The sequence below is a fragment of the Cordyceps fumosorosea genome, assembly GCF_001636725.1.
Source record: "Cordyceps fumosorosea ARSEF 2679 chromosome Unknown scaffold_3, whole genome shotgun sequence".
Classification (NCBI taxonomy): Eukaryota; Fungi; Ascomycota; class Sordariomycetes; order Hypocreales; family Cordycipitaceae; genus Cordyceps; species Cordyceps fumosorosea.
In genome coordinates this window covers 23363-38519 of record NW_017387303.1, presented here as the reverse complement: position 1 = coordinate 38519, position 15157 = coordinate 23363, and the positions used below count along the sequence as shown (strand labels likewise).

At 49.9% G+C, this 15157-nt stretch overlaps 4 protein-coding genes across 4 annotated transcripts; 2 read left to right on the top strand and 2 right to left on the bottom strand.

Annotated features, from left to right (window-relative positions):
• Positions 1–7540: 7540 nt before the first annotated feature.
• Positions 7541–7738, bottom strand: ISF_01692 (hypothetical protein; the record flags this gene model as incomplete). The annotated part of the gene is made up of 1 exon (XM_018845299.1): positions 7541–7738. One exon carries the CDS (start codon positions 7736–7738, stop codon positions 7541–7543), a length of 198 nt encoding a protein of 65 aa, XP_018707022.1.
• A 1422-nt stretch (positions 7739–9160) lies between these two features.
• On the bottom strand, positions 9161–9697 carry ISF_01691 (Acyl-CoA N-acyltransferase; the record flags this gene model as incomplete). The annotated part of the gene is made up of 1 exon (XM_018845298.1): positions 9161–9697. The coding sequence occupies one exon, from the start codon at positions 9695–9697 to the stop codon at positions 9161–9163; it is 537 nt and encodes a 178-aa protein (XP_018707021.1).
• Positions 9698–10324: 627 nt separating this feature from the next.
• On the top strand, positions 10325–11325 carry ISF_01690 (isoflavone reductase family protein; the record flags this gene model as incomplete). Its single annotated transcript, XM_018845297.1, has 2 exons — positions 10325–10557; positions 10626–11325. The coding sequence occupies 2 exons, from the start codon at positions 10325–10327 to the stop codon at positions 11323–11325; spliced, it is 933 nt and encodes a 310-aa protein (XP_018707020.1).
• A 1732-nt stretch (positions 11326–13057) lies between these two features.
• Positions 13058–14881, top strand: ISF_01689 (GLEYA adhesin domain protein; the record flags this gene model as incomplete). Its single annotated transcript, XM_018845296.1, has 1 exon — positions 13058–14881. One exon carries the CDS (start codon positions 13058–13060, stop codon positions 14879–14881), a length of 1824 nt encoding a protein of 607 aa, XP_018707019.1.
• Between the last annotated feature and the right edge of the window lie 276 nt (positions 14882–15157).

Genomic DNA, 15157 nt, shown 5'->3' with positions numbered 1-15157 from the left:
TCAATAAAGCGAGGAAGTAAGGAGACCCGTCGTGATGGATCACAAAACTGAGGGTGCTGAAAGACGAAATGCAAACAAAAGCGGGGTAGCTGCAGAGGTGTTGTCGAGCGCCCGCTCCGCAGCTTGTTATAGGTCAGACTTTTTTCTCATGACTCCACCTTAGCGGGCACCAAGGACGGGCGATGGCCAATCTATTTTACGATCCCAAGCTGTCTCGAGGCTAGCAAGCTCCTGTGACAAGCACGTTAGTAGAGCAGACAGGCACCTAACTAGTAGTTAAGGAAGCTCTGGATGGAGAACCCACGCGAGGCCTAACTAGACTTTGGTACTGACTGCTTGCCAGTGCTCGCTGCCTTGTTCCTCCCGCTCCCGAATGCTAAACAGCTCACTAAATGCCGCCTACGTAACATGACGTAGCAGTTCTCGAATTTCGAATCCTCAAGACACGACTAAACTTTAAATTTTCCATGGTCCTAGTCCCCAGCTTTTTTTCTTCGGACAAAGCTGCCCGTTGGGGTACATGGGGCCCAAGTGCTCGCACGTACACGTGGAGGTAGAGTTCTCATGTCCGCCTTGATTAGCCTGGGCTGCAATCTCCTCCCCTTGAGCTTTTCTGTTCGTTTTTAGTCCGCAAGAGGTGTCTTTTCATGCTCAATCCCGTCAATCTACATCCATATCAATAGGCCATTCCTTCGATACCCATAGATATACTAGAATAGCAGAACAGAGTACAATCACCCCTAAACCCTAGCTTCATAATAGTAGTGGGTAAAAGGCGTAGTATCGGGATTTTAAAAAAAGATTTATCAAACTAAGCTTTAGAAATATTTGCCATGTTTTTATCCTGTGCCTGAGTTCGAGAAACCTGCTCGTGAAGACTACTCTCGTTTTTTACCTCAGTAGACTGCTGCCCGTCATATGTGTTCGTATCACTACCCCCAGCTGAGACATTGCTAGAAGCAGGCACGGCAGATACTGGATGAGAGATGTTCTCGCGAAAGGGGTGCTTTATCCCTGTGTCTACCTCGCCAATGTTCGTGGACCTATGGGCTTGCGAAACGGCATGATCACCAGAGTCGAAATAAACCCTTTCCTGCGCAGGCTATCAGAGTTTGCCACGCAGGGTGGTAAAGCGAAATGATTGCTTCCGGTTTGGCTTACCTTTAGCTGGCCTTTAAGTAGTCTGTTTCTGGGCAGCTTGTCACCGTACAAGGCGTGAAGACGAGACTCTCTCGCGATTTGTGGATTTTCGCTCTGGTATTCGGCCATGCTGATGCCAATATCAAAGCATGAGTCGAGTTACGTCGCCAACTAGCTTCAATGCAATACTATATATGGCTGATCAAAAGTCGCCACTTCCACGACTATATGCGGTACGGCGAGGGCATTAAGCCAATCCCGTCTGGTTCGGCAAATATAGTTGGCGCCGGCAGATCGCGCACTAGTAACATCACTCGCCACTTACCCACTTCCCGTGATCCTTGTTGAAAAGTTGAAATGCTTGCGCCGTGCAGAAATCAGTGAGCTTCGCCGACGTCACCAAAGCGGCAGTGCGCTAAGCGCCGCCTGGCCCAACCATAGCTAACGTGAAGGTCGGAAGTCGTAGCAATTCATTGGTGTAAATGTGCTAACGCAAGCCCGGCGGTTAAGGTTTGTCTTGCCACTCCTATCACTAAGTAAGACTCCGCCAATCACAATTCTCCCAGGGGTTTGCCTGTCCTGGGTCATCAGACAACCCGTCATTCCAATCCTGACTCTTAAGTTATCATGGAGGAGCTATCCAGAACTTTTTACTTATCTCATCCTGTTGTTTTCAGGTTAATATTCGCACGTGCTTCATTTCATTGTTGCCCTTCTCTTCATTAACTCCAACTTTCCCGCTTGACGATGGGAGGGGGAGACACTGTGGCATTCCCCGAACAAGCCAATCTTGGCCACCTCGATGAGCAGCATCGAACCAGTTTCATTAAAGCACTCCTTCGCATTTTTCATACAGAAATTGTAGAGCTTACTTATGCTAAAATATTAGATGGTATTCCTACGTCTGCTTCATACCCTGGAGTTTTACTATTAGTAAGAGGGTCACCCGGTAATTAACCACAAAGAGCTTTATCCTGGTGTCCTTGACCGTACCCGCCAGCTTCGCGATCAGTTTGACACAATAACGCTGCGTTTCTCCTCATTTGTAAGTTGAATTCAATCCTCGATAAGATACTATTGTGTTTAGTGTTAGCTTACATACTATCGTAGCTCCTATCATCCTTCTAAGCTGCTAAACTGGGCATACGGGCCTTCTCACTAAGACTCATCGAGCTTCTAGCCGTATCGTGCCACTAAATAGCAGTGTATGTATTTTAACAGAAAGAGTCCCGTCACGCACACAAAGAATATAAACGATAGAGAGACGAGCCTTAGGATCTAAACCGATAGGACTAGTATCGTGCGCTAATAGCGCTTTGCCACTACTCATATCTTACGAGTGAGTAATACCCAAACAGTATTACGGATGTAGTAGGCTACTAGGCTGAAGTAAGAATATTTAGTGGAGTTGTTTTGTTTAATAGAGGCGAAACACACAGTGAGGTGAGCATCCCCTCGTCTACATCGCCAGACTGTAACGCTGACCCCGTCCTCAGTGCAGGGAATTGTACTTGCACTCGTCTCTGAGGAAAGGACCTCGGACACTATATCCCCCTACATCTATACAATCTGACAACCTCATGCGATTCCTGTTCGGCGAGGTAGAGTCGGGTTGCGCGACACCTAACCCAGCTCCGCTTCCAATTCTTGCTTCCGCGGGCAACCGTTGGCGCTGGGATGCCTGGGAAGCCTTCTCGCGCTTTCACATATTCCGCGATAGATATGAGCGGAGGATCCAGCCCACCACCAAGCCTCGGAAGGACTGCCGGTCGGCAACGGATTGGCCCGAAATTGCGGACCAGCTCTTTCTTCTCAATGCCATGCATGATCGCCAGGAAGGCAAGCCGGTGCACGAGGACGAGGTTAGAGCTGCGGAAGAGCGTCTTCGACAGATAACACCTTTCCCCCGTCTGGCATGATAAGAGTAGCGCTTAGGCATAGGAGTAATCACAAATCGGTAGGCAAAGAGCCCGCCACCATTGATCAGCCTCCTCCACCATACGTCGAATACAGGGCCAGTGGACATCGCGCACCCAGCGCCCCAGATACTGTAGGGTCCGGATGATCTGGTAGATACCCCTCGTGCTCGACGTGCTCCCACTGGCCAGCTTCCTCCAAAAACCGTCTTAGGTCCATCAGCGGTCGTGATGACAAGGAACCAATCGTGGCCCGAGACCACGAGGCCAGCAAGAAATGTTGGCAGCCGAGCGGCGTGCAAATGGCCATGGTTGCATCGCCCTCGGCCGAATCGTCTATGGAGATGTCTCCGCCGCCAAGAGTCCATTTAAAATCAACATCTGACTACGCAACTTGGAAAAGCGCGCGCCTAACTAACCTCCTCACGATGCCCTTACTATCCTCAAAGGCGGTAATATTGGTAATAAGCCGACTATTAAAGGACTCTGCTAGTATAAAGACGGTATAGGAAGCAATAGTAAAGAGATAGTTATAAAACAGCTAGAATATAGTAAATATATTCTCATAATAACTGAATTAATTAACTTACTTAAAAAAGAAGTCTTTTTTTGAACAACTCTGAACAATAATCTTACCTCTTTATAGTAACTCTTTTATATATAACACTCTATAGACTATAATACTATAATGGACTACTGTTTTTTACTCTCTCTTTTTTTACTCTCTATTTTTTATTATAGCTAAAGTCTTTTATACTTGTATTAATAAAACTAACTATATAACCAACTATAAGCCTAAAGTGAAGATAGAGACTCTTTATAGGAAGATGTCTTATAAATCATTGTTTTAATATGTAATATTACTACTCTAGTAATAGTAGATAATAGATTAAGAGATTCTATATTTTTATATAAACATAGAATATAACGTATAGTAAAATAGCTCTCTATAAACGTAAATAGGATTAGAAGTAATTAGTTATAAATAGCTTTCTTCTCTCTTCTTAGTAAAGTATAGTATATGTTTTTCTAACATTCAATGATTCTCGCTGTCACTAACATATCCGTGCGGGGGCGAAGGCCATAGCAAACCCTCCACGTCAGGCTCGTGCGTCTCTATTTCGGCAAGTTTCTGAAAAGTTGAGGTCTTCCTAGCATCACTATCGGGGAGAGAGTTGGCCAGAGATAATGGAGTATTGCCGCTGCTATCAGAAGCGTAAATATTAGCTCCTCGTTCAAGTAGTAGGTGTGTCACGGGCTCAAGGTCCCCGGTAGTTGGGTAGGGTGATACTCTGACGACTGAATGTAGTGGCGTCTCGTCGTCATGGTCTGTAGCGTAAATGTTGGCACCCAGGTCAAGGAGTAGCTGCGCTATGGTTTTATTTCCCTCTGAGGCAGCCAAATGTAGTAGCGTTTTGCCGCCATGATTCGTAGCGTACATGTTGGCGCCTCGCTCGTAAAGGAGTCGCCCTACATCCGGACTTCCCCTTTGGGTAGCAAAGTGTAGCGACGTATTGCCAGCAAGATCTGTGGCGTGAATGTTGGCGCCATGGTCAAGGAGTACCTGTACTACTGCTCTAGATTCTCCTTGAGCAGCCAAATGTAAGCTGCTCATACCATAGCCAGCTACCACCGCTTCAACATCAGCGCCATAATTAAGGAGCAACCGTATTACAGCCTCATGGCTCCTGCTTATAGCAAAGTAAAGTGCTGAGAAACGATCGATAGTTTCCGCTTTGATGTTGGCACCTTTATCAAGGAGCAGCTGCGCCGCGGTTTCGTGCCCCCTTCCAGCAGCGTAAAGTAGTGGTGTATACCTTTTTTCATCAACCGCGTCAACATCAGCGCCCCTAGCAAGCAGTAGCTCTACCATGGCCACATGTCCGTTCTCAGCAGCGAGAAGCAGTGGCGTAGATTTGTGGTACTTGGCAACCACCTCAGTATCAGAGCCATAATCAAGGAGCAGCCGTACCACCGCCTCATCTCCCTTTTCAACCGCAACATGCAATACCGAGCCGCCAAACTTTGTTACCCTTTGGAACTCAGCACCTCCTGCAAGGAGCATTTGCACTACGGCTACATGTCCTTCTTGTGCAGCGTAATGCAACGGCGTTTTGCCAGCGGTGGTGTGGACATCCACATTGACTCTGTTAGCAAGGAACAGCGACACCATCGACTCTTGCCCTTTTCTGGCGGAACAATGTAGCGCTGTCAAGCCAGTTCCATCAGGCACATCAGCGCGGGCTCCTTTATCAAGCAGTACTTGCACTGGGGTGTCAAGTCCACCCCTGAGAGCACAACATAACGCGCTCGCGCCATCCATTCCTTTCCAGTCAATATTGTGATTTATTCTGGCAGAAGCCATCGCAAAGGTAACGACTTGTTCATCGCCGGCGGCCACTAAATTTCCAAACGTGCCCTTCCCCTTCGAAAAAGCGAAGGCGCGTCCTGTCCCGCTTCGCTTGTTTATATCCTGATCGTATTGCTCGCACAAGCTATGAAGGGGAGATGTTGGCGGCTCTGCATCCGCCTGGGCCTTCAACAGCGTGTAGACTGCCTGGCGACTATTGGTAGCCACTGCTGCCAGAATCGGCATGCCATATTGGTCCTCACCCTCCACAACTTCAAACCCACATAGTTTGTTAGGGTGAACTTCAATTAGCTTTGCCGCATTGTACTCTGCGAGAAAGTATAAAAGGCTTGTGGTTGGCAAATGAACACGGCGTCCATGCTGCTCGAATATAGGTTCAAACTTCAGCCAGCCAGCAACGTCAAAGCTGTGGAGAAAACTCTCTTGATCAACGCCAAAGCGTGCTGCTTCATTCGCATGGTGCAGAACTGTCCGAAAAGCGTACTCCAAAAGTGGAAATTTCGTTTCCATCGATTCACAGAGCTTTCGCATCGAACCGTGAACGTCCCACTTCCAACCCCATCTATCAGACACCGAGAAAGCTGGCCTCCCGGACTCAAAGTCAACACTTCGTTCGGCAATTCTCATATATTCAATACAGCACTGCTTCGGTCGCTCGTGGCTTTCCCCGCGGAAGTCCCTTCTAAGTCCAGGCCAGATTCTCCTCAAGCCGTCCCTGAGAAAGAATTCTCTGACTGGCTCGTGAATAAATTGAACCTGCTGTTTCCGTTGGGACTTGTTGGCCTCGACAAGCCCTTTGGAGGAGCTTAGGATGAATCTTGTCGTATCTGCATCTCCAGTTTCGTCCATGTTCTGGTGTGATGCTGCGACTGGATCAGCACCGACCAGAATCGCCACATGTAGCTGCTCTTTTCGCAATGGCTTTCTGGCGAATAACACCCACTGAATACACAGAAGGAGTTCAGCTTGATGACGACTGTCGCGAGTCAGAATATCACGGAAAAGATCATTCAGGTCTCCCGGAATATCTTTTAGCCTTTGTTCGAGCATATGGGTATAGCCGTCGTCATGCTCTTGCTGCAGAATCCCTATCACGAGGACGACCCAAATAAAGATTCCTGCTGACTTCTCTATGAGTTGCGTCCGGATTTGCTCAGCACCCTTATCACGTCCAATACTTAGCTTCCCCTTCACGTAGCTAATAATATCCTGATCATGGCCGTGCTGTTGTCCAAGATCTAAGCTGAGCCCTTTCGAAATAGCAATATGCGGGTAATGTCTACTGGAAAGGCAGACTCGGAACGATATACCCAGGGCTACTGCCATTTCACCCACATCCTCGAAGAAGGATATCATGTTCCGAATCTGTGTGACGCCACACTCATCCAAAGCGTCAATAAAGCAGGTCAACGGAGACTGCTCAAGATTCTGAACGGCGTTTTCAAAAAGTGACTTGAGGGACTCGATGGACCACTGCGGAATATTCCCACTCCGTGCAGCTCGTCCAAGAGAGCTGAAGGCGGTTTGAAGTCGCGGTAGTTTCTCAAGAAGCTGGAACAGCAACGATCGATACATGCCGATGGTCGATTGTTCAAGCTCATCTCCCCGGGCATTAAAGAAGAACGATATGAAGATGCCCCTGTTTGTTTTCTGGGCTTTATGTAGAGCAGACTTCATGAGTGTCGACTTTCCCGCCCCTGGATGTCCTTTGATCCATAGCAATCCGTGATGTTCGGCGAGCTTGTCGGGAGATTCAAACCAGTCGATATACTCGGGCGTTTTAGCTAGCCATTCGCAGGGTTTTCCATATGCTTTCTCGATGGTGTTATGTCGACTTTCGATTTGATCAAATGCCAATGATTTCAGCAGCGCCTCTTTTTGGTCCTCATCGAGACTTTTCCTGTTGTGAATGTGACTCTGGATTGGCGAAAGATCCTGAAAATTCGGCACTAGGGCGCTCAATGCGTGGAGACTTAGTTCTCCCATCCGTAGTAGACAGAGAGCTGTCATTAAGATGTCGCTTCGGTTTGCTGAACACCTTGTCCACTGCATCTTTCCCCACCATGGGTCAGTTTAAACTCAAATATTTGAAAAGAAGTAGTTGCAATTTCTACTAACCATTTCGCATGACTTGTCCCTCAACCCGCACAGCGACTTTGGGCGGAATCCGGGCCAACACGGCCTTTGCATAGGCAGCAGCCACCGCAGCCGCATACGGTTGCCACTGCTTGTTCTTGTGTTCATCTCCGTAGTCGCAGACTCCTCGAATGACGCCGACGAGAATGCAGGTCATAACTCCAGCCGCCTCCATTTCAAGACCAAGGATATTGAACCTGTCGGCTGAGCTCATTACGTTTCTGAGAATGTTTCATGAGCTTCTCCCCAGAACCAATCGGCCCATACCAGATACGGGTCCTCATGGAGTCTGGCCTTCGTTCGCGTGTTAGGGGACGCTTATTTTCCTCGTTGTCGATTTGATATAGCGTATCATTTTCCTGCCCTGGGTCGGCGAAAAAGCCCTCCAAGTCTTTCTCTCGCAAGTCCTTGTAGTAACGCAAAAACAGGTCGGTATCGGCTCCCTCGAGCATAATGTCGTTAATAGCTGACAGAATAAGTGTATCTGTCGGGAGCAACGCATGACCGTAACGTAGAGTCTGGAACCCATCTGAGCCGGTTTCCTTGCCTAACTCGTAAGCAGTGACACCGGCGTTGTCACCCTCGGGCAGGGCAACAAGAACATCGCCAAGGCGAATATCACGTGGCGGGTCGCATTCGAAATTGGGGAAGCCTGCTGCGACGCCAACTAGCAGACTAAGCCAGAGTCTTGGGAAGGACTTCTTGATATGCGTCGCAACAGCAGCTGCAGCGCCTGTGCCGTACACTTGACCGCGGGGGATGGTGGCGACGATAACATTATGACCGCATACCTCGCCAGCTTTGTAAATATAGCTGTCACCACGGCTCACGCCAAACTGACCATCGTGACGCTTGTCTATCTAGTAGCTTTAGGGCAGCCTCTGTCTCGATTGGAAGCGGAGCGATCCATGCGATCGTGTATGCCTCTGGGTCCAACAGATTCATGGCGTCAGAGCACTAAGACTGGCGGTAATAATGGGAAGTGCGCTTCTGCATTGCGCTCTGGGAAAAGGGGCAACAGAACCGAGCCAGAAGTGTAGATGCAGGTGCGACGAATGCGGGGTTTTGAAAGCAGGCTGCAGGTCGCCTGGCCCAGCTGAAGGAGGCCGCCTTACTGACCTGCTTTTTCTCAGTGAATATTCTCAGTGCTTAGCTGAGCTTCGCCACATGCAGGTTTTAGGCTTGGAGAAATAACTACCCTACTATAATAGTAGGGGTTGTGTCGTCCGAGGGCATGATTTGTCGCATAGAGCAGGTGGTGAGAAATCTCTTCTTGACAGTTGTTATACGCTGTGCTGGTCCTCGCTGGGCGGTGCCTCCGTGTGCGGCCGTGGACGCCTAGGCTATGGTAGCCTGACTGGTGCTATTTGGCAAGAAAGCAACATGAGGCACATCAGTCATGTACAAAAAGGAAAGGCCATCATCTAGGATTGTGCCACAAGCACAGTGGGCGCAACCAACATCGACCCCCCTCTCTGTGTAGAAGGTGATGCGCAATTTCACGTCCATGTTAGTATCAGACAATCCCTTTATGCATCGTCCAGGCTCCGAGACACAACAACTGTCATGCCCTTTCATCTGCGGGCAACGCCCGCCACTACTCCCGTGTCAGGGCATGCTCAACCTCGCCCAGCTCCGTTCCCGGCAGCGGCTCCTCAAACTCGACAAAAAACGTGCGCACGTACGCGAGCCCGCAGCTTGCCATGGTCGCGCGCGACGCCGCGTTAGCCGCCATCGTGTCGCCGCGCGCCCTCTGCAGCCCGAGCGCCGCGAACCCGTGCCGCACGAGCGCCCGCGCCCCTTCCCTAGCCAGGCCCTGCCGCCAGAACTTGAGGAGCAGCCGGTAGCCCAGATCCGCCGCCGTCGGGTCCGGCGCGCCGTCCCCCCCGCCGGACGGGCGACAGTGCCCACCACCCAACGAATTCGCCGCCGTCGACTGAAAAGCCAGACCAGGCACCAGGCCGGCCACGAGCGTGCCGGCTGCCAATCGTGCGGCGTGGTCGTCGGTGGCTTCTCGCTCGGTGAGCGCTCGACCGTGTATAAATCGGGGGACTTTACGATACGAGTTGAGCTCTTTGAAGTGGACGAGGTGCGCCTCGTTCAGCGGCTGAAGATGCAGCCTTGGTGTACTCATAACCTTTGCGCCATGTTGTGTGATGGTAGAGATCTTGGCTTGGGGATTGCATTGGGGGCCTGAGAGGATAGAATGGAAACTCAGCTTATCAGATACATCGCCGTGCACGCCGGATGAGTCATTCGGGATGGTAGTGACAAAGGCCCGTCAATCGAAGAGAATACAACTCAAAAAGTACATGTTACTTTTGAAAAGGACTGGACGTCGCAGAGCCTTATGAAGGTGCCTTTGAGTTTTTGTGAGGTCCAACGGGGTGTTGCTCCTCCCCAACATTACTCCGCTGTATGGGATCGCGTTAATAAGTGGACCATGCCGCAGGGTTTCATCTTACCAAGGAACGCCGAAAACAACGGCCATAAACAAGTGCGTCTTCTTATATAAGCACCTTATTAACCCCAACTTGATGTACACTCCACTATGATGTTAACACTATTTATCACTATCTATACTACGGGAATGCTAGTCATCCCTCGCATTAAAGCCTTAATTCATAATCTCGACAGGGCTAATTCCATCTCAGCTCATCTTCATCACTATAATAACAGCCATACGAGTATACGTTTGGTGTTTTGCGAGTCTTGTCTGCCTAACGTCTTAACATATCTTCCTCCTTAACATATCTTCGTCATGGCGGATCTGCAAACTGTTGCCATTGCCGGTGCGTCGGGCAACTTGGGCTCCAAGATTACGGAATCTATTCTTCAGTCATTGTACAAGAATAAGTTCAAGCAGATTATCATTCTGGCGCGTTCTCAGTCGGCTGCCGTTGAGCGACTTGCATCAATGGGTGCAATCGTGAGAATCTACTCGGAGAAAAACCTCACCAGAGTTCTATCCGATGTTGATGTTTTAATTAACACGTACGTGTCGTTTTTCTTTTAGCACGTTGGCGTGCTGATCAATTTACTCATTCTAATACTGTCCTCAGAGTCGGCCCGGCTGGACACCATTTCAAGGAACAGCTACTACACGCCATTCTAGAAACTCCAATCAAGCTGTACTTTTTGTCCGAATTTGGTGTCAATCACTATATCCACGACTTTCCTCATCAAGAGTGGGATGAGAAAAAAGCTCACTTTCAGCTTGCGCAAAGCCTCCTAGGCTCCCGCGTACAATTGTGTCGAGTTTATGCCGGGCTTTTTCTCGAAGACTCCATCGGCCCGTGGTTTGGCTTCTTTACCAAGGATGCAAAATACGAGGCTGTCGGATCTCCCGAGCAGCGCACATCCTACACAAGCATGTACGATGTCGGCAAGGCGCTGGCCATGCTCGCATCGAGCCCCCACGCCTCCGTTCCGTCCGAGGTGCAGCTCAGTGGCGATTCGAAATCCATGACGGAAATCGCGCAGATCATGGAAGCACATGGCTCGCCCACCATTCAAGTGACCAGTGTACCGCTCCCACCTTTCAAAGACAAAGTACTAGCGGAACCTATCCAGACGCCGGAGCGCAATTTGCGCTTCTTGATGGGAGACGGCAAGATTGATCACTCGCTACAAGGCATGGGCAATCAGAATAGTGTAATTGAAAATGCGCAAGACGGCGACTTTACCTGGAGAAAAATCGAGAGCATAGCAGAGGCGACCAAAGGGTTGCCGTGGGCTGACACACCATGGGCTGAGGCATGAATCGGCGCAACTACGACCCACGCCAACATTTTCAGTTTTTCTTCTAAATACAGCCGCAGACTTGATACTTTGAAGCCGCTATAATCGGTCAACCTAGAATCGACCCTCCTCCACTATGGTTGCACCGTGTGATAGAGCATTATATTGTCTTTATGCAGGAACATGGGACTCATTAGGGGTTCAATATCCCTAGAAGACAGTATTTTTTTCGCCCTTGATTCGGCCTACTCGACTTGGCAACCCTTTTAGCCTCTGTATGTCCGTCTGCCTGTCCGCCACAGACGCTTGCATTCTGCCATGTCTCGCCCCTTCCACGGAGATCACGTGCTGAAGATGATTCTCATGAATTATGTAATGGGTTTAATGTGGGCATTAAGTCAGAGAGCAAATAGCGTAGGAGGAGTCAAAATCAATTTAGCTATCTTGAGGTTGTTTCTACTTTTTTCGCTCGTAGCGACGGTTTGATCTTTTTCTCCTTTTATAGGCCACTGAGCCCTAGTGTGTGCCCTAGTTTGTTTCTAAGGATTGAGTCGGCTCGGCTGTTTTCGCCACAAGTGGCTGACTCACGCCACACGTGCCTCCACTTATATCACAACAAAGATAGCAGCAGTAGGCATTTGTAACAGTTCCCAGTAAGTTGGGAGGTCACCGTCGGGACTAATAAAAGGCTTGGAAGGTGCAGGTGGCTGAGTCGCCAATGTCCTCACGAGAAGTTAAGATGACGCTAGCCTGGGACTCGCATGTTGTACGCTTTTGACACCAGCGATGACAATATTTGCACTATTCTTTTTATATATATATTATTTTATATTTTTTTTTATCAATAATAGACGCGCCAGTCAAGTAAGCCAGCCCCATCTCGGCTTCTCACCGAGTTCAATTCTTCAGCATCCATGGCGAACAAGGCCCCCATCGTCGGCTAACCTGACCTTTGCCACCACACACGTACACCCTGAGTCGTGTGATAGCGGAGTCATATAGCCCGTTCATTTATACCAGCACTCCGGGCTGTCAACTCCAAATAGCAACCTGCCCCAGCATCTCCAGGATCCACGACCCGCGTGCCGAATTAGGCCGGGACGTCTTGCCGGAGTGGCTGGTTTCGACCGGCTGGCCAGTAGTTACTCGACACGACGACACTAGTTGAACGTGGGACAATGGTAGTTTCAAGACCAAGAAAGCGAGGCGAGGCGTCAGTATAAGCAACCAAAGGAGAAGAGAAGACGGATTAAAGGGGATATCTCACATTTGCATAGCTATTCTTTTTAAAGATATTTTAAACAATACAACATCTTCCTCTATAACCCGACGCGCTTCTCGCTCGGCCGTCCTCCATCTCTCGACCAGTCGTATGTTCACTCCCCACACTCATCACCGTCACCTTAAATTTATCTGCTCACCGAAAAGCCACGTGGAACGAAAGTCCAAGCATCTCACCGAAGTGCATCTCACCGAAATGCATCCATATTTGCCATTGCTGGCCTGATGTCGCTGCGGACATGGCGCGGCCGCCGGTGCCCAAGATGGCGGGCATTCTGGCAATAACGGCCACCACTAACACCAACGGCTCCAGCATTTCATACTAGCCAAGGCCGTGCATGGGGGAGGCAAATCATGAGCGCGCAATCAGTCTGTTGTACCGTAGTGCCTCTGAGTATAAGTAGAGATGTGATTCCGTAAAAACTCAAAGGGGGGGAGCACACTAACACTCATACACGATTGCTGCTTCACAATGCAGTTTCTCACTCTTTTCCTGGCGTTGGCCTCTCTCGCTGCTGCTCTCCAACGGCCCAATATTGTCACCGTCACCAAGTACCTTCCTTTTGAGCAGCACCCGTGTTATGCGTACTTTATGCTCGGGGGAGAAGGCGACCTCCCTGCAGAAGCCTGCCGGCCTGGGGCTTGCTGTATTGGTGTCCAAGATGTCAACACCAACACTGGTCACGGCGGCAAGAATATCGGCCCCGACGGTCATCCATTAACCCCCACCTCTCACTCTCCCAATGGCAGCAACGCCCAGGGCATCTCTGGTGGCGCAATCGTCACCCAGAACTCTCTCGCCGCTGGCAGCCCCAAGCCCATTACCAGTGCCTCAGTCGTTGCGGTACTCTCGTCCAATGGCAGTTTCATCGCAAAAACCCTCATCGGGACCATGACCGATGACTGCACCGTTGCAGAGGATAATATTGCCACCGCTGCTGTGTCTGTGCCAGAGACGTCTCGCGAGACCGTCGTCATCACTACCACTGTCCCCAAGGTTGTGACTTACACCACGACCTTGAGTGGCACAGCCATTATTGAGACAAGCACGACTGTGGTCATCAGTACTGAGACATTCACAGCCACTGTTGCTATTTCCACCACGGAGACTCTAACAACACCTATAATTATTACCTCGACCGAGGTTATCACGGCAAACAATACTATTCGCACATCTCTCTTTACCACCACCTGTGAGGAGGTAGTCACTGGCATTGGTTCCATTCTCACCACCGTCGCGGCTTCCAAGACTTTAGCAACGCCCGTGGAGGTCACCTCGACCAAGGTCATGACAACAAACATTTCTACTGTTACATCCCCTACCACCATTACGTCTAAGGAGACAGTCACTAATTCCACCACCACGGAGTCTCTTAAAACGCCGGTAATTATCACCTCGACTGAGGTCATCACAACTAACAACTCTACAATCACATCTCTCACCACTGCTACGTCTAAAGAGACAGTCACCAGCGTTCAACCCATCCTCACTAACTCCACCACTACAAAGATAACAACGCCAGTGACTGGCGCCTCTACGGCAGTCATTACAATAAGCAACTCCACCACTGCATCTCTCACCACCACCACAAAGAGTATTATCACTCCCAGCGTCGTCGTCACCACCAACAGCTCCACCATCGTTGAGCCCATCACGAGCCTCATCCCGCCGCCTCCCACAACCACCAAATCGCGCGTTATTCCCTCCAGCTGCCCGACCCCGACCTGTTCCATGGGTATCCAGTACGCCCTATACGACAACCCCTTCCGCCAAGACACGTCCCCGACGTACAAGAGCTTCTCGCCCGCCTACTTCAAAAAGGCCAAGCCCGTGTACAGCACAACGCTGCAGACCGCCATCTACATCACCGACGACAACTACGGCAGTGGCTTTAACCCGCTCTTTAAGAACGCCGCCGCCGGCTACCGCGGCTTCCTCTTTGCCTGCCAGAACGGGCGTTACCGCTTTAACTCACCCTACTCCGACGATATCACTATCATGTGGTTCGGCGATAAGGCCTACCAAAACTACACGCGCGATAATGCCGACATTATCCAGTTCTACTACGGCGACAACAGGCCTAGGAACATTTACAGAGACCTTAAGGCGGGCACGTACTATCCCATTAGGGTGCTCTGGGGCAACACGGGCGGCGCGTCAGACTTGTCGCTACGCATCTATGGGCCCAACGGCGAAGACGTGAGCGGCGCGGACCAGTCGGGCGAGCACTTTCTGACGACGGAGGCGTGTGATGGCTCCTATGCTCCTTTTCCACCGTGGGGCAAGGAGCTTTGAGACGTCCTCAGTAGGGAAAAAGTGTCAATTTTCTAATCAATTTTTCTTCTTCTTCAAGTCAATTTCTGCCGTATATTTCAGTCGTGCGTATGTTGCTCACGTGGCAACATAAAGACACATTGTTTACCGCCTACTGGGGGTGGATTGCCTCGTGGCTTGCAGGGATTTTCCTTATTTCATTCGATGTATAGAGATATTATATAGTCTTATTCGGCTCATTAGAGTTTGAAAGTCATAATAGTCATTCATACTTGCCATTATCCATCGCCGAGTTCC